The 25,270-nt window shown below is 39.6% G+C and overlaps 1 protein-coding gene across 6 annotated transcripts in view; it reads left to right on the top strand.

Moving 5' to 3' along the window:
- Nucleotides 1–84: 84 nt before the first annotated feature.
- CNKSR2 (connector enhancer of kinase suppressor of Ras 2) overlaps nucleotides 85–25,270 on the top strand; it is a 205,143-nt gene continuing 179,957 nt past the window's right edge. For all 6 annotated transcript variants that reach the window (XM_051794856.1, XM_051794854.1, XM_051794855.1 and 3 more), the window contains exon 1: nucleotides 85–312. In XM_051794856.1, the coding sequence (XP_051650816.1) occupies nucleotides 249–312 (64 nt within the window). In that variant the 5' untranslated portion in view covers nucleotides 85–248. The remainder of the gene's footprint in view (nucleotides 313–25,270) is intronic.

Here is a 25,270-nt window from a genome sequence, read left to right as displayed (position 1 = left end):
CCTCTCCTCCCCCTTCCTCCTCCTCCTCCTCCTCCCCCTCCCCGCCGAGCCGGCAACATGAACTGAAATCCCCAGAGAGGCACAGAGGCGGCGAGCGAGCGAGCGGAGCGGAGGCAACCGGGGATATAGCGGCTGTCTCCTCCCGCCGCCGCCGGGGTCCCGGGCAGCGCGGTCCCTCCGCCCCGCACAAACCTCGCCCCGAGCCCGGAGAGCGGCGGCCGCCCGAGCCCCGCGCCCCCGAGCCGCCCATGGCCCTCATCATGGAGCCCGTCAGTAAGTGGTCGCCGAGCCAGGTCGTCGACTGGATGAAAGGTGAGGAGCGGCGCCGGGGCTGCGCGGTGCCCTCTCCCATCACCCCCCAACCCCCACCCCGCAGGTGCGGGGAGCTCCGCGGCTTCCCCCGCGCCGGGATCCCGCCTCCCGGCACCGCTGGCTCCCCCCCCGCTTTGGCTGGGCTTGGAAAGGGAGGCGGGGGGCGGCCGGGGTTGGGGCGAGGGGGCCGGGGATCGCGCTCTCCCCCTCCCCGTGGGGCGGCCGGCGACCCTGGGCGGCCCATGAAGCCGGGGAGGGGGCCAGGGGCGATGCCGTGCCCGGGGGAGCCCGGTGTGCACCCGCGCGGCGACCCCGGTGTGGCGATGGAGCCGCCCCCGCAGCGGCGGGGGACGCGAGGAGCGTGTCCGGCTGATCCCGCCGGGTGCGGCGCGAAATGACTCGCAAATGAAAGTTCAGCCGAACGCGCGGCGCTCGCCAGTGCGGGGGGACAGCGGAGGGGACACGGGAGGGATGCGGCTGCAGGCTCTCCCCGCGATGGGGAAGGGCGGGGGGGCTCCACAGACGGTGGGGCCGAAGGGTCGGTCTGCGCCCTCGGGGATGCCGGGGCTCCCGCCCCCTCCGCCCCCGCTGCCATGGAACCGCCTTGCCGGGAGAAGGGCGCCCAGAGCCCCCTCCGGCCGGGGCACCGCGCTTCGGGGGGTCCCCATCCCCGTCCCCATCCTGGGGGCGACATTTCGAGAATTCTGATTGAAGGGAGCACGGAAGAGTCCGCTCGGCTGAGCATGATTCTACCGCTGCTCCGCTTCTCCCACTCTCTCACCTGTCCTCCCCCCAAATAAAGTCTGATAAGAATAAAATTTGGACTTTCTGGAAATGCTGTTCTTTTATTCTGCGTGCACCGACATGGCTTTAACGCTGTAATTTAAGATGATCTTTTTTGGGGGGGTGATTTTTTTTTATTATTATTATTACCTTTAAGTTAGGCTGCAGCTGTGTTTTGAATAAATCACCATCTAGTATTATATATCTTTTTATAAAGATAGAATGACCGGATGGGTACAACTTTTGAACAACTGCTACATTGTGGGAGTTCTTTATAACATGCTGCGTGCTACTAATATGACAGTTTCATCATCCTTAAAATTTCAGGCATATAGCATATGTTTTCAGTTATTTGATCCTGGCATTTATAGCTGTTATGTTACAATTGTATTCAACATACATAAGTTTGCTGTTTCTGAAGCATTCTCAATCCACAGAATAATAATAATAATAAAGAATGATGTGATGCTTCATATCCTAAGAAATTAGTAAATATTAATAAAAAACTTGAAGGAGCTATAGATGGTCAGTTTTAAAAGCAAACCCTTTTCAACTTCAAAACGTTTTTTTTACAGCTATTTAGCTTCCAACATTTTTCCCCATGGAAAAAGAAAAAAAAAAGACTGTGTAGAACTTTTTTCTAATCAATGTCTGAGATACATTCCCCATGTTTTGGGAATGCATAAAAAGTAATGAATTTGCAGATAATGCATTTTTTAAACACTTCAAAGATGTAATACATTAAATACTTTTTATAAATGACAGGTGAAGTGCATTACATACTCTGCTTTTGTATTACATCAATATAAAATCAGTAATTTTAAAAGAACAGACTGACTAAATGATAATATTAAAAATTGTATGGCTAGATAAGGGTTTGTGGTTAGAAACGTGTGACTAACACTTAGACCTGTAGATCTTTTAAAAATAATCATGTGAACTTTTACAAAAAAAAAAGCAGTTATTATAATTGTGCTTTCTTTCTGGATTACGAAGGTTGCTTTTTAGTGTTTAACCTCTTTATTTTGGTGTGAGTGCTCAATTGTTTGTCTGGGGTACTTTCACTTTTACTGGGCGAACACATATATGTTGCTTCAAGCTTTCATTTCTTCATTTGGTATTCTGTGTAGATGAATCTTCATTTAGGTTGTGCAAAGAGGTAAAGCACCTGTCTCTTACTAGCACTATTGGATGAAAACCACTTAGATAGCCACTCTAGTTTCAGAACTTGAGCCTGGAATTAAAATGACTAGCAGCTGTGGGCAGGTCACACATTGCTGAGTTTGGAGTAAGGGTGGTAGTGAATAAGGGCAGGTGGTCCTTGCTGCAACAACTTTGTTTTTCTCACTTATCATTTGCAAACATTGCTATTGAAATCTGCATGAAAAGATGTTCTTCTGCTGCTTTAAATGCATTGTCTCCAGCAAATTATGTTTCTGAAAGTCTAAAAAATAGTTTATTTGTGTTTTAAGAGGTACCCTAGACAGCTTGATGAGTAAGACATGAATGTGTCTCTGTCATGAGAACTTTGGAGATACTGCATTAGAGGTCTTTGCATTAGGGGCAGTCAAGCCTGCTTTGCATAAATTACATTTAACTTCAAGATGCAAGAATATTTTGCTGACTTACTGAGGTTATTAAACAGAATTATAAATGTTGAACTTGGTTTTAACCTCTTCCTTGAAATAAGTGTCCTGCTATGTCATATGCCTGCTTGGAGCAGCTCTGTAAAGAGCATTCTTCAAAATAGATTTCAATGTTCAAAGCAAAATCTTTCCTGAAAAAGGAAAATCCTACCGTTTAACATTGTTTACAGTTATCTGAAAGTAAGGAAATGAAACACTTTAGATTTTATTGCTCTCAGTGTTTTTGTGATGGTCTTGTTGGTATGACCTGAACATTTGCAATAAAAGGCCCCGTCTGGAATTCTTTATTTAGTCAAAAGAGCCATTACCTCAGTGGCATTTTGTTCAGAGTAGTGATAAAGCATTGGGCCTAATATTACAACATGTGAGAAATGAAGACAGGCAAAATATTTCCACTCAGAAGGGTTAGATGAAAGTGCCAGGCTCTGGGCTGGATGGCTGAATAAAGAACAGTCTCAAGACTATGGGTATTCATGGAATAAATGCAGTTTCTCCAGCATCTTCTCAGTTTTTAATTCCTTGATATATACAGTTGGTCTGTGGACCCTTTTAATGGCCTACCTCCAATGCTGCTGAGATACGGAGTTGTACCTGGAATTGGTTATGCAAATAAGCAACTACCTAAATTTGAACTGTGAATATGTGTGCGATGAGTTGAGGACCAAAGAACCAGTTAAACTTGGCAAATGAAAAGGACAAAGTGAGTGGAGCCAATGTCAGTATATGAGTTTGTGAACCCACAGACAGAAGATTAACTGCCATAGAGCTGGAAAAAGAGCAGGATTAGCTCATCTCTCTGGGATAAAATATCGTATGTGGAGGATAAAATGAATATTTAAATTGATTCAAACCATGTATTATTTTCATACATTTAGTACTAATTTTAAAGGTCCTGTATAGATCAGTGAGCTGAAAATGTGTCAATCACCTCCTCTGCCTCCCCTTTGGAGGACATGTGTGGATTCCACTGCCACGTGTCATAGGCAAGCTTCGTCGAACATCATGGCTTTCACTGACTCAGGAAGGGAACATGTCAGATGTGTTTTAGATTTCTGAGGCTCTGAGAAGACTCAAAGACATGCAATTACTTACCAAACATTAGGATGTTTTTAACTGAGTCTTCTAATTTAACTTCTTTGGTGCGAGGTTATTTATAATGGCTGTATTTTGAGAAGGACTTGCTGCTTTTAACAATATTCTAGTTTTAATTCAGTATCAATTTCTCAGTGGCAGAATCTGTTCCAAAAGGCAATTTACCTGAAAAAAAATCGATATTATTTTATGTAACAAAGCTTAAATATTTATTTTTTGTTTGCTGAATGACAGCTCATAGAACTTATACTAAGCTCATACAGCTTAAACAGTTGTAATGGTAGTCATACTCAAGAAGCTGACATCTGAGGCATAGAGCTGCTCTTAAAGGCTTCTAATGCTAAGAAGTGGGGTTTTTTTGCCTTTATAAAATCTACTCTACCAGCATTTAGAAGGATGTAAATATTTAGAAGGACTAGGGGAAGAGAAGGAGAAACATGAATGTGCTAGCAAAGTGAAAGAAGAATGCAAAAGCTCCCCATTTGGATGATAGAATACTGCATGGGTTTGAGAACTGAGTTCCTCTCTGCTCTTCATGTGCTGAAGTTCATGTCCATTTTCAGTAGCATGTGAGTTTGCAAAGAGTCATTGTGCGCTGCCAACAACTGTGCTCCACTTGGTCTAGTGGGAATTATGTGTTATTCATCAAGAAAAAGCAAGACACTGTGGGAATGCTCTGAAACTAAATACTCCAATACTTAATAATGATTTAAAAAAAAAAAATGTTACCATGGGGATCCTTTTACTCCTGTTTGTGCATGTGCAGAGCCCTAGGACTGCTGTAGCAGCACCCAGGTTCTGCCACAGCTCCTGAACCATTAGTTAGCAATGGGGAAGCTCATCAGTGAAGTCACAATTTCTCTCGCAGCGTTGGGATCTAGCAAATGGGTTTAGGTCTTAAAAACAGTAAGAGCGACTCCTGTATTCAGGGTTACTATCAAACCTACCTGATTTTTGGCCTTGGCTTTCTCTGAAGAAGACTGATATGGACTGAGGTTAGAAGGGAGCTTTTTCTGGAGTGTAGGATGGACTACAGTGCTACAAAGGCCTGTGAGCACCTACATTATGGTAGAGAGGGTGAGTGCTTCCACATATGTATGTGCCTCATTTAGGGATTTCAATTTTGTCCATCTTTTTTTTTTTTTTTTTTCCTAATAGTCTATTGAGTTAAAGGTTCTTTTTTTGCTACTTCTCTTCATATTGATTTTGGCAGGGCCCTTAAAAATTGCGACTATTAGAAATAATACAGAAAAGGCTGAGCTGTCTCAGGGAAACAAAAGCTGGATATTTAAGAGTATGAAAAACGCTTGGATTCTGAAACTTTCATTTCTTGTCAAGTGTGTGTAGGTGACTGATGAGCTTCAGAATAGTCATCAACTTGAATAGTCATTTCTAAGTGCCATATGTTGAATAGATCAGGTGTTCTACAATTTGTCAGCATTAAAACACTTTTTTCTTTGTAAGAAAGTAACAAAGCTTTCAGTAAGACAAATTGGGCGACTTTTTGGAGAAGGGAGTTTGTACAAAGAGGGCTATTCCAAACTTTAGTTCTAAGGACTGCAGTTTTAAAACTGTATCAAAAGTGGTGTTGGGAGATCTCTCTCTGTAGTTTGTTTATTTTCCCCGTGGGTCTCACTTTTTGCTTGCCCTTCCGACATCTGGAGTTTTAGCAGTGTCGGTGGCCACCACATCAGTCACGGTGATGTGTTTTAGAGCATCTCAGTTTGTGATTAGAAAACCTCTCCTGCCATTGTTTATCAGCACAAAATGAAACTGCATTTGCAACTGGGATGTGTCAAAGCCTAACAGCCGGGTGTTGCCATAGCAAAGGCGATGTTACATAAGCAGCCACTCTGCAAATACTTCATGCAGCCAAATTTTAAACATAACATGAGAATTCATTTCTAAATTTATGTTCTTTTTAGGAGGGAGCTTTCCTAGATGAGGTGATCTCAGTTGCTACTGAAATTGATGTGCTTAGTCGTGAAGCTCTTTTAGCACTGCCCGTTTACACCTTTATTTTGTGTGAACATATTGTTCTGTTTCTGAAACATCTGTTGGTTTAAATATGGCCTCACAATATGTTTTCTCAAGTGGTTTTTTGCAACAGTTCGGCAAAGCTCTGTATTTTGATCTTATTCAGATTTATTTGCACACTGCAGTATTAAACCAAGCAATTTACAAATGCCTTTTCTGGTGTATGGGTATCAACAGTTTTGCAAGACAGCAATATAAACCAGCTCGCTTTTCAGATGAGAGGTTTGAAATATATATACAGATGTATTTTTAGAATCTTTGCAAGTAGTTGTCTTTTAGCACTACAGCAATAATAAACCAGGCAGTTTTATTCTAAAACCCAAACTGGCAAATGGTCCAGCCTTTCTATCTGATCCTTAGAAGTGTAGATAGGCATTTAACCTCAGTAAAGTTACGGTAGCATTTGATTGTACTGTATTTCCCAGAGTCAAGTACTAATATTTGTTACCAGTTTCCAGAGTAATAGGGAAAAAATGTTTCCTGAGAAATTTCTCTGTATAAAGGCTTGTATTCAAAGGTTTGCAACCAGGAGAAAGAGAGAGCTCATTCCTCAGGGTTTCCATTCTATGTAATTGCTGGTTTGTTTGTTTTGTTTTTTTTTTTTTTTTCAAGAAGTTACTATATCCTCATTAAATTGTAACTGTATTGAGGATCACCTATAGCAGACACCTTCAGCAGAATAACAACTTCAGATTTCTAGCTCCAAATAAAACAAAACTGTGCTTCTATCACAGTTATTGCTTAAATAATTTACTTAATGAATACTTTAAACCTTCAGTTTAGAAGCTGAATGATTATCAAGACAAATACTGTAGGATAAGGGTTCCCAAATACCTTATAAAAAATCCAGTCTGTAAGGGCTATGTTGGGAAATCCTGAAATAACCACATTTTTTCTCCATTGGTCTCTCCCAGCTTTTCAAACACATGTGCTTTCTCCAAAAAGATGAATTAAGGAAACAGAGATGAATTTGTTTTTTTCCAGTTGAAAATTTGGAGCCAAATATTAGGCTCATATTACAGTCAAAATGCAGAAGAAATCATCTACCATATGAACCTGCTTGTGGCACTATCAAGGAACTTTTAATTTCTTGTTGTGGGACTGTTGGACCTAGCAGAATATTTGCTCTTAAATTTAAAATAGCTGGCTGTACGAGAGAAAGCATCTGCTGTTCCTCATAATGCTCCTTTCCTGAAGTTAAAGGATATGAAGGTCTGGAAGACACATCCACTAGTCTGGTGCACTGAAGATCTGGAATGCTGAATGAGTGTCTACTCATATACACAGTTTTCTTTTGCTGTCTGTGGGGGTTAGATAGGTAATAGAGGAAACATTTTTCCTTGAGGTTTCCAATGCAGGCATTTTTCTTTTGCAAAGGGAGTTGTGTATTGTCTATAGCAAGTCATTTTAGTGCACTGGAGGCTTAAAAATCTAGCCCATTTTGTGCTGCTTATCTGCCAAATAATATTATCTTTGAGATAATAGCTGTGGATGTGATCATGTTGGGTGCTTGGCATTTCCAGTTTATCCTTTAAGTAGAAATTTAGAGCTTTTGGTACCTCAGATGAAGTACCTACAACAGTAATTTCAAAGTGTTTGGCCTTACATGATTAACATCTGCTACAGTACCATATGGTGGGAATTTCCAAGTAAACTGTTAATTAATACAGGAGTGTACCAGAGTAGGCCTTAATTAAACTATATTCAGCTGAAGTGTATTATTTTAATATAGTCAAATGCAAAGTGCTGTACTTTTGTATTATACCTTTTCTGTTGTGTGAAGAAGAGGGAAAAAAAACTGGTAAATATTAATTGAGCCTTTGAAATGAAGGTTCAAGTAGCTTTTAAAATAGATGGCTTAGGACTTGCATCAGCATCAAGCATCCATAGATTGAAGTGGAACGGGGTCTTTATTTGGTAATGCTGAATTGTACTTTGTGAATGCTGTGCTGCAATGCCTGCACCACATTGTCTAGCACCACTGGTGGAGTGAAGCCTTCCTGTGTGAGCTGGCCAAAATGGTCTAGAAGAGTGTTGAGTTGGGAGCTAAGGTTGTGCCTGAGCTGGGATAATGCTGGGACTTCCTCCTTAGTCCTCTTGTATTTGAAAGTATGAGCATACCCATGTATGCAGCTGAGCTCAGTCACCTCTAAAGGGCTCTTGCCTCCCACAGGGATGATTGTCAACCGTAAAGAAGTTTATAATATTACTGTTTCTGTTAAAGTGTGGAATTTATTTTTAGTTTAGCCAAATCCACCAGTTGCCAATAGTTACAGCTATAAATGACCTATTTTAAAATAGATACTGTTTCCCTGGCCTCCCTTCCTTCTTTATTTCCCTTCTCTCCTGATAATCTTCATGTCAATAAGAAGGTGAAGAAAATCTTTCTCTGCATATTGAGACCAGGCAAATATAGGTGGGATGTGCCAGTGTTGTCTGAGTAATTCAGTAGATGGCATTCTTCCCCCTGAGTCAACGTTGAAACCCTTCATGGGAAAGACAAGAGACTTTTCAGTGAGATGTCAACCTGAAATCTTGACCGGGTGTGGTTGCTGAAGGCTCACTGGCATTCTTCATCAGACTTAGCTCTAGCACCCTAATTAAGTTTCCTGTTAATAATTAAAATCTTTGTAACCGGATTGCCCTTGTTGATATCTGTTACTGACATATGCCTGCCTTTCTTTAATTGCTTCGTAGTTTTGTTGGTTGCTTTCACACAGCTGATATTTTGATTTGCAAGGTGCAGTGTTGTTCCTGTCCTTTTTTTGTTAAGGATTTTCGAGTCATATTGGTGGAAGGATCTGTTGAACACAAAGTAGAAGTTGCTCTCTAAAAAAACAACTTGAGATGTGTACAGTCAACTGTTGTGAATCTGCACTTGCCCTGCTTTGTGTACACCTTTTAAACACTAAACAAGTAACAATTTTCTTCTTACTTTGTCTGAGTGAAGTGTGACTGGAGACTTCCTGGTGAAATATCCAAAAAGCACCTTCTTGAGGTTTCAGCATTGACTGACATCTGCATGTCTTGTTTATTGTTGCTTTATCATCATGGATAGAACTGCGTACCCTTTGCCTCCATTTCATTTCAGAGTCAAGTATGGCTTTTTTCAGTAGACTTTGTTTTATTAGAGCTAATATGAAAAAATTGCAAAAGAAATGTGTTAGTGGTTTTTTATTTTGGTAGTCCACTTCTACTTATTTCCAAAACTTTCTGTAAGTGCAGGGTGATGAAATGGTCATTACTGCTTTTCAGAGGGGTGCTAATTGCCCTTTTCAAATATTGTGGTCTTCAATATTTTCAAATAAAACCATCTGTTAGTTTAACCTAGAATGTGGAGGCTTAACGTTTCTTAAATTTCTATTTACGTTTTTTGATATAGTCTTGATTGTTTTTACCCCATGAGTCCTCTTGAAAATACCAGCAATCAGTAATTTCAGTATTGGGTACTGGACTTCAAAAGCAGGTGTAGTTTTTGTTACTTTAGCCATTATTTTATTGTATGTTTTAAACTACCTGGATCTTAGCTATTTAATGCAGTCGGTGGTCAAAAGCCTATTTCTGGAGTCCTGATAACTGAGTCCAAGAGCACAGTGTGGTGTGAATAATTTGTCATGCTCTGCATGTGGATTTGAGAAACAGAGGTTCAGCCTGGAAGTGTAATCATTGCACATAAAAAATTTCCATGTAAGTGTCAATCTGAACGTTTGAAGGGAAGAGGATAGTTTATCATTAGAAAAATAAGACAGTTAGGTCTATGACAGAACTCCCTGAGAGCAAATAAACTAATTTTTTAAAAGGACTGGGTAGTTTGTAGCCTTCAAAGGAATGTTTTAAATGTTTGCTTTAGCAAATTTCACAACTGACAGAACATTTGAATGCCTGCATGAGTTATGATAAAGCTACTATTTGTACTGTAGAAAATATAATGGTGCATATGCATCATGAAACGTCTGTATTCCTAAGATTACCATGTTTTCTTGTGTGGTTTGTTGGGGCGTGTGTGTGTGGTTTTGGTTTTTTTGAGAGGGGGGAGTTGGTTCTCTTTTGTTGTTTTTCCTTTTTTTTTTTTTTTTTTTTTTTTTAATAAAGGATTTAATGTTTTTGATAACTACCCTGACTTGAGTAATACAGCTGAAGAGTCATGGCAGTGCTAATGAGGAGTGCTAGTTATCTCACAGAATCACAGAATTGTTAGGCTTGGAAGGAACCTCTGGAGAACATCCAGTCCAACCCCACTGCCAAGGCAGGATCCCCTAGAGCAGGTGGCACAGGAACATGTCCAGGTGGGTTTTGAATGTCTCCAGAGAGGGAAATTCCACGGCCTCCCTGGGCAACCTGTTCCAGTGCTCTGCCACCCTCTATGTGAAGAAGTTCTTCCTCATGTTGAGGTGGAACTTCTTGTGTTTTAGTTTATGGCCATTGCTCCTCATCCTATCACTGAGCACCACCAAAAAGAGTCTGACACCAGCCTCTTTCACCATCTCCCTCACGGAAACATCAGTATTTCAAAATGGTCTTAACACTTTATCAACCCAAGGTCTTTGGAAAAACAAGTCAAAAATCACTTACCCCATGGGCTATGTAGGACTCATTAGATGAACAAAAGGTTAAATTTGTTGCAGAAGACTAAAGGTTATTTTCAGTTATTAAAAGTTTATGAAGTTAATTTACAAGGAGCTCATCGACCCTTTGCTTAATCTGTCTTGGACAATAAGTTCCTTTTCTGTTACTTATTTGGGCATCATCTTGTTTCTCTCTTCCATCCTGTGTGTTGTCCCTCAGCTCACTGTAAGCCTTGCTGAGCTATCCAATTATGAACTGGAGGAAACTAATGCTAATGAGTTATGAATGAGTAAACCTGAACAGACTGGGCAATTAGTGTCTGCCTCTGGTGGTGTTACCAGATTGTAGGGTTTCACGTGTCTTCCTGACAAAGCAGGGTGCAGTGATGTGCTGTAGGTTGCTGCCTGGGCACCTGAATGCTGTGACTGTGGGACAGAAGCTTGAGTGCAAAATACTGTGTCCTGTATGTTTTTCACCTCTTCAGATCTGAGCAAATTTTCTAGTTCAAAAGAAGGTAAAGTTGAATACAAACTTTGCTGCCCAGTTCCTTATTAAAAAAAATATTTAAAAGACCTTTACTTTACAAAACATTTGTTTTTCAGTTGACGATATATTGTAGGCAGTGGTGGGAATAGTGACAGTTTAGATCCAAAGGAAAAATGAACATGTTCATAACACTTCAAATGAATGTATATGAACTTAATTCAACTACAGGCAGAATTAAATAACATCTAGGAATTGTAATATTATCGTTTCATTAGATTTCCTCGCTTTGTTGATGTTCAGCAATGTGGTCTACCTCTTACAAGGTAATTGTCTTGTATTTACCCTAAGAATTAACAGTGTAAGTTTTAAGCCCTTACCCTCTTATTTAGTACTCTCAAACACTATAGGGAGTTTCCTGCAGAATATGGTTTTGATAAATCTTGCTAAATCAAAATTCACTTCAAGAAGGAATTACAATGAGACCTCTGAAGGAAAAGATTGATGTGTGTTAGGATTCAGTTTCAATCAATGGTAAAATTGTTTCTAAAATTACAAATTTATCTAATTTACTTTTCTTTTGATAGAATCTTTGAAAGTGTTATAGCAGGTCATGTTGTAGCTCAAAGTTTTTGAGTTCAAAGCATCTCGGTAATGTCAAATGTTACAACTCTACTACTTAGAAGGAAAATGGCTTCCAGACCACAGTAATTCAGAAGTGGGCAAATAAATAGAAATAGCTTTGTGGTAGCATGATTTGGTATTTAAATCTCAGGAGATCATTTTTTGTTTGTTTAAGGCTCACTATTTTAGGAATTTTTTTGTCACTGTGGAACAGCACAAAATGATAAATCAAATAGTTTAATGGTAAAATTCTGCCGTCAGTGTTGAGAATACTAAATCCTTGTAGCTTCTGTTGAAGAACACACCATTCTTGTTTATAATTAAGTACCCTAAGAACAATTGACTTCAACTTTTGATGAGTTCTTAAATGTGCTTCTTTTAAAGTTATTATCATGTGGCAGATCAGAAGTAAACTAGCTGGGAGTTCAGAGAGGTCAGATACAGTCAGCTATAAAGAGTTGTCTGCCTGTTTGGTTTTGAGGTTTTTTTACACTTTTTTTCCCCTTCCCTTAATGACTTTTTTGCTGTGGCAAATGTGACTTTGTTTAAGTTTGCTCTGTGCACTCTAATCCAATTGCTTTGTTTAGTCAAATGAGTGGGTTTTATTTCATTTTTGGATTTTAGCTATTTTTTTAGCATTAAATGTGCATATGTAATTAGGATATGTTATTAAAGATTAGATTCTCACAATGGGACATGTGCCAGTTCATGAAATGAAGTCATGCTTGTCAGGAGATAGTAAATAATAAGCTTAGTAAGGTTTAAAGATGTGTCTTGCAAAACATTAGTCCCTGTAATGAGTGCAAAGTGGCAACAGTACATAAATATCAATTGTTTTTCTCCAGTGGATCCATTTGAATTAAATTTTTTTTACCAGTTTAATGAAACAAACAAGAAAGGATGTTTGTCTTTTCAGAAACTAGTTTCCCATCCCAGAACAATGACTTGTTTTGAACCGGAGGGGAAAAATCCAACACTCGTGCAATATCTTGTAATCTCTGTTCACAAAACCACATTAAAAATAAGAAACTGCTGTCCAGTGAATCCCCATTTATCTGCAAGGAGGAGTCTTGGATTCTCAACTTTGCTTTCAGGACTGTCTATATTTGGTTCTTCATTTTATCCAGAATCTTTCAATATTCCTGGGAGCAAGGGCTTGGAACATAAGGTTGCCTGTGCTCTTAAATGCCTTGAGCATCCTGGCTGGTGTGTGTTTGCATGGGGCTGGTGTGCCCAGGGTAGCATTGGCAAGAACAGGATTTGGAGACAAGGATGGCTCTGTTTCCATTCTAATTTGATCAGACAAAACTGCTCACAGTCATGCCCCAAAAGATTTTGATAACTGATCTTAAAATCAGGCATCTAATTTCTGTCTTTAGGAGCATGAGTCTCTCTGTGGGCCTGGGCAGACAAACTTCTCTGTTAATAATACGTGCAGTGGGTTTTTTAGTGATTTTTTTTCTGATGTGGCCCCTGGCACTTGTGGGAGAAGGAGGAGCTGGTGTAGCCCTTCTTTGGGGTGCACCTTCAGCCCAGAACAAGGGGGGAAAAGGGAACAGTATGTTGGAATGCAAATGTGGAAAGCAGAGTAATTTAAGTGGAGAGGAGAAAAGAGGTGTACTATGCATACACACATATTCTTAGTCACTTTTGTTTTACATTAAATTCTTTTTTTTTCATTTTTTAAAAGTTTTATTATTAAAATTTTTGGAATTGCATGCATAAAATAAGCGCTTGACTCAGGAACCATGTGGTATGAGATGTAACCCTGGGAAAGAGAAATGGTTTTTGCTAATGAGCAGGTGTTTCACTAAGATTAATAAAAGAAAAACAAAACCAAACATGAAATGAACAAAATTCCTCCTATTTAGTAATACAAAGATGCTTACAAAGTAGCAAAAACATGTAGCATCTGATGTTGAAACTAAGTGGCTGTTATGCTAAGTAACAGCATCTTACTGTGGGTACCACACTACTGGTTTTGCCTAACGCACAAAATATTTGTGCTCAATACTGGAGGGCCTTAAATACCCTACCTTTCATTTTGTGAGAAATTCTTATCCCAAGTGTCTGAACAAAATAACAGAAAATGGTTCTTTATGCTGCTGATTTCTTTCCCCTGTGCTCCTAGACCCCTGGTATTGTCGGCATTCCTGGAGACTAACCACTACTGCAGTAGCAGAAGAAGGGGCTGCTCATCACTCACTCTGTCCCAAGACCTCTGGCTCCTCCTCATTACAGGGGAGGGAGAGGGTTCAGTGCCTTATGTCATCTTTGGTTTAAGCGCACTGAAGCATCTCTAACTGACTGTCTGCCTTTTTTAATGAAAGAAATTTGTCTTGTAACAGCTTTATGTGCCCAGCTAATTAAAACCACTCTGTTATATTACTTGTTGTGTATCCTGTTTGCTAGGCAGAAACTGTTTGCACTTTGGCAGATTCATTTTTGGTGATGTTGGTTTTGTAGGATGCTGCTGTCTTGGACTTGTATAACTTAGAAATAATGAGGCATTAAGGCATTTTATATATCGGCAAATACAATTGTTAATCCTTAACACAGAAAACATTTTCAATCTTCTTCAGCTTCATAAGATACAGTTTGTTCTGTGTGTGTGAATGCCTTTGCCTTACAGTGAGACTAAGCTGAGTGACCTTTGATACATAAAGCTTGGGAATGAAGTTAAAGCTTTAAATAAAGAACTTGTTACAACACCGTAAGCGTTTTCTAGTAACCTTTTTAAAAGAAACAAAAAATACCTTTTTTACCAAAGAGGCAGAATTGTCTATTCTTTCTTAGGCACTCAGTATTGGTTGATATCCTTCAAATTATTTGAGGCCTTGTATGTTTTTCCAGTGCAATGCTTCCTCATTGCAATGCTTTGATTTCTTCCATACGAATCCGAGTGTGCACAGGTGGGACTTGAATGCTGCTGTGCTGCCTGTCACTCCTGATTTGAGACCTGGAGGTCTGAGGAACTTCACCCTCCTGAGAAGCTGCATCAGCTGTTAAGGTGAAGCCACCTTCTAAACAAACCATGCTTTTCCTCCTATCTTTTTCTTGTGCTAAAAGCTGTGGGGTGGACTGAGGATTAACAACCCCATTAACTGTTGTCCCAGATGTTAAGCAGTCACTTAACAAACTCTTTGGTGGTCATGTTGCTGCAGATTCTGTAGCACATTCAAAAGGAAAAAAAGTCATTATTAGTAGCTTAAAATTTCACAAATGATGTTTCTATTCAGCATCTTGTTGACTGAACAAGTTGGATTCTTTTTGCAAATACAAGAATCTTAAAAAGACCAACCCCTCCACCTGCCACAAAAGGAAAGGATTGGAAAGGCTTAAGTAGGCACCCTAAGTAAGAGGATGTTACAGCCTGAATGGCCCCAGACAAGGTGAAGTGAATAATTGCATATGTTATTTGGAAGGAGAGATCTGATAACCCAATGATACTTGCTCACACTTCTGGTTGAGCAGTAGAAGCTGTTGCAATTTGCCATCTGGTTCACCGTTACTCTGACTTAATATAGGGGAGGAGAGAGTGCTTATCATTCATAATGTGATGTTTTGGGAGAGGCCTGGTGCTGGAATCCAACTGAATGTAAAATGTAGGCCCTGTATAACCTAGCTTGTCATGCATAAAAAGAGAGGGGCAGTGTTTGAATAGACAGAAAAAGAAAAAAAGGACTGCAATGTTTTTGGTTTATATAGATTATCTGATTAAATGACTTTGAGCAGTAGGAAATCCTTTGGTGTAAAATTCCTGCCTGGTATAACCTATAGGTCTGCTTTGATCTTGCACAGCACATATTTTTGTTACATTGTTAAGTGAGATACTGGAAAACAAATTTGTACTTGTGCTGGTTTAAAAGTTAACCAGCAGGGGGAATGAACCCAACTCAAAGGAGAGATTATAAGTCAGAATAACAATTTATTAAAATAATACAGTAAGTACAATAATACAAACAAACAATTGGTCTCAACCCACAAAAACCCAAATGTATAACCCAGTACCCTGGGGCCTGAACAAAGTGGTGTTCCTTGGGCCCTGTTTGAGTCCAAAGTAAAGGGAGAGGGGAAGAACCTGCTGGTGGGAGAGCTGCTGCAGTCTGGCCAGAACTAGTGATTGCAGTCCAGTGGTGGTCTAAGTCTGGTTGAGAGCGATGAGATGCAGCCGTCCTCTGGATCCCACGAGTGGGTTGAAAAATGTTCCAAAACTCCAAGATTATATATCCTCCAGTTCAGGCAGGAATGTTCAGTGCTCCCCTCAGGGCGGGGAGTTCCACAAAGGGTGTGAGGACAGAAACATCCTCCTATCTCACAGGCCTCTTAACACCTACTTTATAGCCTGAGGAGTCAGGCTCTATGGGCAGAGGGTGCGAATAGTCTATTGACAACAATAGTCTAGTTTCTGGGAAATGACATGGAAGGCTATAGAATACAGTTTTGGGTTACACCCACCATGATGAATTGATCTCAGCTGTCCTAACTAGGACAGTACTGGTGAAAAATAAACAAATATATCATCAAAACTGTTGATGTACCTGGAAGCTCTATGAGAAATTTCAGAGCTTTGACAAAACGCTGGTGCATGCTGTTTAAGTGACTGTGGGGTGAATCTGCATCCTATTTATGCCAAAGGCAGGTAGGGCTTCAGTACACACTGCCCAGTAAGTCACCAGTTGTGAGTCTGGTCATAATAGGACTTCAAGGATTTTTAGAAGTGCCATAAAGAGATGTGTACCAGATCATTTGGTGAGTCTGTACAGTATGTTCATATGTTAAAAGATGCTCAAAATATCAGTTGAGGTCCTCAAGAGTACTCATTATTAGTAGTGATAGTAAATGATGACGTTCTGGTAAGTTCTAGCTTTTATTTGCACCAGTATTTGGGATGGCTTTTAAAGCAACATTTTAATGGGTATTTATGGACTTTCTGAAGGAAAAATTGAAATTACGTTATCTTACAGTTTGAGACTAAGCCATTTCTGTTTCTGAGTTTGCATGAAAGAAAGGATGATATTAAGAGATCAAGACTGGTAGGAAAAGCAGCATGACATAGAAATTACAGAAAACTAAAATAACTAATGTGACATGTCTTGCATAAACTACACACCAATTTTCTTGTTATATTTCCTAATGGTAAATTATGATGACAAATGCTTATGGCATTTACCATAGGCCAAAGGCAGATTGCAGGGAAGAGCAGGTGGAGATGCTTTTATACTCTTGGTAGAGGGATTAAAAGAAGGTCTTCCTGGCTCTGGCTTTGGCGGTTACTGGTGTGGGCACCGAGCTGCTGCTGTGCGAGCAAGGTGTGTGTAGCAGGGTCACTGCTGGTGGTGGCTCTGGTGTGGAGCCACCAGTGGGCTGAGGTGGGGGCATCTCTTGCCATGGCCCTGTGCCTCCCTGTAGCATTCACGGGTTGTTGTTGTGCTCACGGGGGGTGGACTTGCTTGGCACATGAGACAGGCCTGCATCCAAAGAAAGGGCGCAGTAAAGTCTCACAGTTAACAAAGAAATTTCTTGCGGGTTGGTTAATCTGTAGAAGGCACGGGTAGGATGGTGGTGGTGTTAAAATTGTGGTTTTAATTAGAGGTAGGTTTTTGAAATTGGTGGCTACCCTTGTACAAAAGTGTGGACTGGGCAGACCAGGGGGAAATGAGAAAGCCTTGTCAGTGGGTAGGCATGAGCAGAGACACCTGGAAAGACGGGTGGAAGACAGTCCTATAAAGAGTAACTCTGTGTCACCAGCACTTAAACTACCAGGTCTGCGATGTTCTGGTTCTGATTAAAGCAAAGCAAAAGAGTCAAGTTTATTCAGCGCTCTACTGTGCAGTGAGAAGCTCTGTAACAATTGACAGTTCTGTCATGTTTTGAACACTCATTAACACTTCAGTATAGCTATTAAAGGACATGAAACGTTTAATCACCATGTCTTTTCTTGTTAGCAGTAGTCACTAGTGCAATGCTTCTAAAAAAATTGTAATTAAGTGAAAATTGTACTTTAACAGTTTTACTTGGGATGCAGCAATTTCAAACATTGAGATTACTGGCCTAAGGAAACTACATATTCTTCTCCCTGAAATAACGTTTTTAAACTCTTGAAATAGTAACATAATAATTCTAATGTCATGTAGAAGCCTGGAAGATGCCCTTTTACTCCCTCTAAATGTTTGGGCATTTTTAGTGTATGTTGCGAAGGTAGAACTTTTACTTGTGATTGAAACTACTGATTTCTCATCTTCTAAAGGTCTGCTATTTAATGAAATATAAGCGTGATACAACATTGGGTCTGCTAACGGTGACACACTCATGGAATTGCTTTTTTCTTCCCTAGTGCTAGTTAGCTATTAAAAAACCTATTTGGAATAGACTTCTGACTAAGTTTGAAAAGCAGCTCTCTCAATTATAGATTAAAGTAAAATTTATAAGCCTCAGAAATCCTCAAGTACTGAAGCACAGTCTTTTACCATGTTTTCAGCCTGATATTCAAAAGGTTTGAAATAACAGTAAAATAAAATAGCTCATTCCTTCGGGGGTGCATAATTGTAGGACATTTTTCTTAAATCAAGATCTGTTCCCTTGCCCAAAATCAGAATTTAATCAAAATAATTTTCATGTAACCACTTGTATTCTAGAAGTACAGAATATGTGAAAGATTAAAAATAAACACCCATTTTTAATAGTGTGTTCCAGGGAGCTCTGAAGGGAATGCCATGGAAAATACCAGTGAAACTTTACTAATCAACCCTTATCCTTCTTTTTGCTCTTCTAGATGGGCAAGACCTGCCCCAAGCCATGTCAGGAGGAGTCTTTTGCAGTCCCTTTGCAGTGAGGGACTCAAAGTATGTGCACTTTAAGGCATGAACAGGGGAGGAATAGCGGTGTTTGTACAGGGAATTTGGGGAGGAGAGAGAGAGGTGATTTGTGGGTGTTGTTTCTGCTTGTACCGAGTTGGCACTGGACTGGGACATACTTCTTTCTCCTTGCCTCAGCCCCCTGTGGAGAAAGGCAGTGGACTGCAGGTGATGACTCCCACAGTCAAAGGTCTTGGGAAGAATTGAGATGGAGGAAAAATAGACTTTTTTTTCCTGTAAATATGGAATAATAAAGTTTTCTGTGAAAACCTGACCACAAAAAACAATCCCTTGTTATGTTTTTCCTGCATGCCAATGGGGTAAATTTTCCTGTTGGCATTTAGAGGATGCTGAGTGATGAGGACTGGGTTTATAGAAGAAAATCTCCTTCTCTCTGGAGCTTAGCTTCTTTCATACAGGAAAAACAACTTCTTTACAGATCTGGCTGAAGTGTAACTTTGGTGGTAAACAGTGTGGATGGTGAAATTGAAAGGTAAGATGCAAACAAAAAAAGGTCAGTAATTACTAGAATTAAATATTTTGTGGGCTTGACAATACAGAAGATGTTTCTTTGCAAAAGGGAAGGATTGTATGTACTTTGCAGCTTGTAGAGTCCTAAAACTCTTTTTATCTTTGGCAAAATGTCTGAAGGTCTCAGAAACCCTAAAATGTTACAAGCACCTCACAAGGAGACATCTGGGACCCTGATTCTTGAGATTTCAGTGCAGATTTGGGCTGGAAAGCTTCTTCCTGTGGACAGTATATTAGGTTTTGAGATTCTATGCAGAGATTAAATCTTTGAAATTTGATCAGCTACTGAATGTTCAAAACATTTGCTGATTTTTTTTTTCTCATGCATAACATGGAAAATCTTGAAGACCTAATTCATAAAAAGTTAGAATTGAGTTATTTTGTGAGTATTAAAGCTAAAATGAAGGAAGAAGGCAGTAGGCCCTATGGTTGTATAAAATTGTATCAGAATTAATTTTGGAATATATTCTATACAGTAGCACAGTCTAATACTGTGTGTGTTATGAGAAAGCTTTTAAAAAAGTATCTGCAAGTGCTGATGCTTTTGAGATTTCCCACAATATTCTAAGTTAATAATGTTACTTTCTGAGAGAGACTGTAAAGGACATACTTAGTCTGATGTTTATACCTTCCATAATATCAATGAAATTATTTATTCTCTTCCTGCTGACAGCTGAAAGGACATGACTAGTTCCACAACTTTCTGCTAGAACTAAAGCTTCATCACCTGAGAAGATGTGCAAGCATGCTTACATAAAACATTAGTGTGATCTGCTCTAGTTTTGGTAGTATTCACAGGCTTGAAGTTAAAATTGTGGATCGTCTCAGAAATGAGGGCCATATTTGAGAAATACAGTGTAGCTGTGGTACATATACCTTGGAGAGCTTACCCTGGGGATTTTCTGACTTTGACTTTTTTATTTCTCCTGCTTTAATTTGTGGTAGCATTCAATTTGCACATAGTTGTTCCTTAGTTACTTTATTGAGGGTGGCATGTTTTTGGGTTACCAGTGGCTATGAAAATAATGTAATAATGAATAGTCCTGTGAAAGTGCTTGTGTACTGATGTGGTTCCTCTGTTTTATCTGGGATGAAACGTTTACTTTCTGGGAAGCTAAAAAAACCTTTTGTTGTTTTTTATGCCTGTAGCCTCATAAACTTTTTCTAGTTGTTCTCATACAAGGCATTTTTAAAACTTTTTTTTCTCATTGTGTTTGTTTAATTGCTTCTAATTGTTTTGAAATATCTAGGCATTCACAGAGTGGTTTTTTTCTCAAGATGGGAATAGACTTTGAGAGGATTTAGAAAGTACTGTTGCTACCAACTGTCTTATGTATACATTAAACTTGCTAATTTACTTGGTAAAGTTATTTCAAAAATTTAAGGATCTAATGATTTAAGTTGGGCTGTGAAAGCCTCTAATCCTCTGTGTCCAAATTAGCCTTCCTCATCCTATGTGCAGAAAGAAGAGGAGAGACAGTTTGGGATGGAATTCAATAGCATCAGGCCAAACACTGAAAGATTGTTTGCACAGCTGTGTCTAAGCGGTGACCAAACTGTTAAACAACCTAGTGGGGAGAAAATGAATAGAAACTCCTGTTGGCCAGAGGACTGAGTTTCCTGGACAGTGCTCAGGACGTTATGAAGTCATTGCACATGCTGGGTCAAGTTTTTACCCATATTTTCCCCTTGTGCTTGGGAATAATTCATGCTTTGCTTTTTCATAATAATATAATTACCTTAAAGCATCTGAAAAACATTCTGTATTGACAAATGATGCGCTGTAGTGTACTTACCTATAACTTCAATTAGGGAACTTTTGCCTGCCATTAAACTGATTCACTGATGTGAGAGGAGACAGTGCCTGTATATCTGTCTTGCTTCCTTGCATATTGTAGATTATGAAACTGGACTACTGAGCAGTAATTTAATCAGTGGCATCAGAAGAGCATTAAGCTCCATTAAATGTTGGGTCACCATCAATGTCAGATGAGTATTAAATTATGGTTGCAACTTAGCAATACTCATCCAAAACCACAGTGCTTAGGTTCTTGGCAAGCATATAGCAGTTTATTATGGAACAGATGCTTCAGAGCTTAACATATGACTGGAGTGTCAAGTTGTGTCAGAGAAGATGGGCCCAACCACCCAATGTGGTGCTCAGACTTTGTGAGTCACTTTAGTGAATTGTTCCCTACCTGAATGATGTGGGTTAAAAATATTTCATTAACAGGATCCCCTGTTGAATGCTTGGAGGTCAAAGCACTGCTCTGTCTGACAAAGACCGGCTTATATAATTCTCTGCAAATGGTGGAGGTGCAGTTCTGCTGTTAAGGAGGGAAGATCCCTACAGGCTGCTCAGAGTTTGAATTTTTATGTAGAACAAAAAAAACTTTCTTTCCGGTTCTAGCACAACACGTTGCTAGCTTGGTATTTGAAAGATGTCTTTGATACCTCTGGTGCTAGTCACAGATTTTCCAAGTAACAGCAGTGGGGTGACACTAGTAACGCCCTTTCTGGTGGCTTTGCTGATGTTAGCAGCAGCTCTCGTGCAGCAGCTGAATCTTTGAGGCTCTTGTCAGTCTGCTGCCACTTAGGAAAGCTGCGTGCTGCAGGAGATGCTGACTTTGGAGCTATGCAGAGAGAGAAGGATGAAAAATGGATGCTAGAATAAAATGTTTTTCCCATTCCTGTTCAGGTGCAAAGAGTATGAGGAGGAGATAAAGAAGAGAGGGAGTGGGTTGGGCTGGTGAACTAACAGATGCACTGAGGGAAATTTTTGCTGGTAGTATTCCTGGGAAAGGAATAAATGGAAATGATGCTGATATAGGTAAAACTTACCTGGTCTTTGTGCAGCCTCTAGCTTGGTGGTAAGATGGGTTCTCCAAACAGGAATCCTAACAAAATCTCCATACCCATCTGCTGAAGATGGTGATTGTGGTTCTTGCAAAAATCTTGCCTGTAATTAAGCTTTTCTTATCTGATGGTAACCACAAGTTGGCCATATAGCCTTACAGGCAGAGTATCATGCCAGGGTATTTTAAGCAGTGTTACAATTTTTTATTTATTAAGGATTGCATCACTGGTGCTCAGATGTTGCCATCTAATTTCTTGTTGCCGTGCAGAAAGCATACTACCTGTTTAGTCCAGTGGGCTGCAGATGGGAAAACTGCAGGTTGAGCTGAAAACAGGACAACTGAGTAGAAGGCAGTGGTCTTCAGGGAGGAGTCCTATTATTTGGCTGCAGGAAAGACTGCCTGAGGTGATGGAGCAGTATGTTGCAAAACCACTCCAGTCAAAAGTCTCCAGAATCTCCTTCTGCTTATAGTTTTCACCCTAAAATTTAGGGTTTGTTTGCTTGTTGAAAAGTACTGTCCCAGAAATCTGCATGTCCTATATTTTTATTTTCAAAATATATCAAGAACTTGTGGAAATTTTGATGCTGAGCTATTAATATTAAAGCTTCAGATATTTTTCAATTTTCCACTTATCTCCTTATTACAGTTGTGAAACTGGCCATTATGCAAAGAACCAGCTCTGAAGGGGCTTCATCAGAGCAGAACCTGTCAGGGGAAGGAGAATTGCACCTTATATATATAGGCATTAGAATTGTCATTTCCTCTTTACCAGGGCTTAACTTTATGCATGCTTAATTATTAAAAGCCCAGTTGTTTCTGAAATAGTTCAGGTTAGGAAAGAGATTCTAAAGGAACTAGGAGTTTTAAGGTATTACTGTTTCTTAACAGAGGACTGAAATAATAAATAAGCACTAGGATGCATGTGATGCAGTGCAAGATCAGAATACAGCTGATAAATACATGGCTGGCATTTGGTTGGCATTTGGAAATGGTGGTGGAAATGATGTGTTTCATACCTTAGAGCAGGAGCTTGGAAATAGAGATGTCCTCTGTTTTTCCAAAAAACCCCACTCTTTAAGTCTCACTCAGTTTCAGAAAGTTTGTTTTTAATGAGATCAAAGGACTTTGTGGCAAGTAACTGGGTTTCCCAGCATTAGGTGTTTGAATTGATTGAAGCAAATGTGTGCGTATGTGTGCACTATAAAACGTTAATAACATTAAATGGCATCATTATGCACAAATGTATCTAGTGTGTAATATTAATATTCAATGAAGTAACTAATCTTGTCTTTGGGAAAGAACTTAAGGGACAGGTTTCATACCATTAATTTAGTACCATGCAGTTAATAGTTAAAAACAAGTTGTTATTATTTTTGTGTGTCATGTGCACGCTTTACTTTCCATGTGAACGTTCATTTCTCTTTCCTGGAGATATAACGTTGACAAGACTTGAGAGACTAACGTGTCGCTGTAGATTAATGCAGTCTTTGAAGGGTCTTATTCCTAGTTACTGCTTTTTGCTCATAATGATAAATTGTATGAGAGAGTGATTATGTAAAATGGGAAACTAACTAAAGTGTAACTTAGATTGTCACTTCAACAGATTTTGTTTTTTTAATTTTTATGTATTTACAACTTAGGCAAAACTGACAACATTATTTTGAAAAGTATATTGCCAAAGAAAATAAAACCCAAAAAAATATATTTTGCCGTCATTCAGTTGTATGGTTTGTACTCCTACTTTACAGATTTGCAGTTCATATTGTAGATTTTACATTACAAAGTGTGTTCCTCTCTTTTAATGAGTGAGAGGAAAAGAAGGGAAGAGCAGGCATGTAAAGTTATCCTTACATATACTCTTATATAAAGCTTTCTACTTTGGCTATAGTTTGAAGCAGATTGTGTTAGCCGAGAAGCTTAAAACCAAAATGTTTTGACTTCTTAACATAGTCTGGATCTGTGCATATTGGAATGTAATAAAGCTGTACTTGTAGGACTGTTTGTAAAGTAATTTGAACATATTCTGTCCAATTATGGTTGATGTCATTAGGGTTCTCTCTTAATTCTGAAATCCTTCCTGAGAGGAGGCAGATAGAGCCAGTGAACACTGGATGATTTTACTGGTATTAAAAGGAAAATTAAATGTAAGGGAAGGAAGAGTAATTGGAAGCATGGATGAAGTTATTATATAAGCACTCCCAACCAAGCCTAGCATCTTGTTCCTTGTTGCTCCAGAGAGAGGTTCAATCTAAGCGTAACAAAACTGCAGAATTTTTCCTGTTGCAAAATGAATTGCCCTGCTTTTAACAAACAATGCTTCTGGGCTGCATCAAATCCACAGACCCTGTGTGAGGACATCACCAAATAAATCTTGAAGCTTTATCTGAACCATTAACAGATTTCTCCAGCGTATTGGAGACATTGTAAAGTACAGTGGTAAAGGAAAGCTTTAACAACTGTTGCGTTATTTTTTCAGGGACACAGTGTTCCAGCTTGTGCCAAAAGGATGCCTTCTGGCATAATAAATTCTTGGCAACAAAACTGGTTTTCGTGGTGAAGAACTATAATAAAGACTGTTGGAGGGGTTATTTGACTATTTTGTGTAATAGCATATATTAGCCCATGTGAGGGAGGAAGAGGAGGAGGACCCTTCGTGTAACAACAACTGCGTGTTTAATGTGACTGCTCCAGAGCACGCTGTAAAAATGCAAACATGGGAAGGCATCTGAAAGAACAACCAGTACTTATTTACTTACTTGGTTAATGTCAGGGGTGTGCTTGGCTTACATAAACTTCTGACTGTCTGACATTGTACTTGCTTTTTCCCTTTAATATACGATTCATTTGTATTTTGCAGAGGTTTGGAATGGTTACTGCAGTATTGTATGTGAAGTGCTGGAAATGATGAATATTAGAAGTATAGCTTTCCCTTTCTTCTTCAAGACACTCCTACACATATCAAAGTATTTGACCAGTGGTTTTAAGTTACAGATGTTTCTTTGTCATGTGGAGGGGGATGCACAGCTTTTTCTGCCCACAACTCTAAAACCATCCTAAGTCTCACACTGTGCTGAATTGTGCAAACTCCTGCTGAAGAGAGCTTCAAGCCTGGGAATTGCATGGGCGTTGCGAGAAGGAATAATGAATGGGAGGGAGTTCACTCAGAGTTGGAAGGAAACTTCCCTCCTGTCCTGCCTGCTGAATGCTTGCACATTTGATGGCTTTGCACTTCCTATATTCATATGGTGTGAAACACAGCTGCAAATAATCATGGGACATGGTGAAAAGCTATGGAAAATTAAGACTTTCATAAATTAAGTCCTGAGGGAGTCTTTCAGCCTTAGCCCCTTCAAAATTGTTTAAGAAGCCAATACCACACCTATTTAGACAAAGCCTCCCATCCTTAGGGAATATGGTGGTTGCGTTTCAATACTTACAGTCATATTTGGGAATTTGATAGCTTGTCATTGCTGTGTGGTGG

This window comes from Manacus candei, unplaced genomic scaffold (genome assembly GCF_025592945.1).
Source record: "Manacus candei isolate 608988 ecotype Guabito, Panama unplaced genomic scaffold, ASM2559294v1 h1tg000041l, whole genome shotgun sequence".
NCBI lineage: Eukaryota > Metazoa > Chordata > Aves > Passeriformes > Pipridae > Manacus > Manacus candei.
The sequence above is the reverse complement of the archived record's forward strand: the minus strand, read 5'-3'. Positions and strand labels throughout refer to the sequence as shown.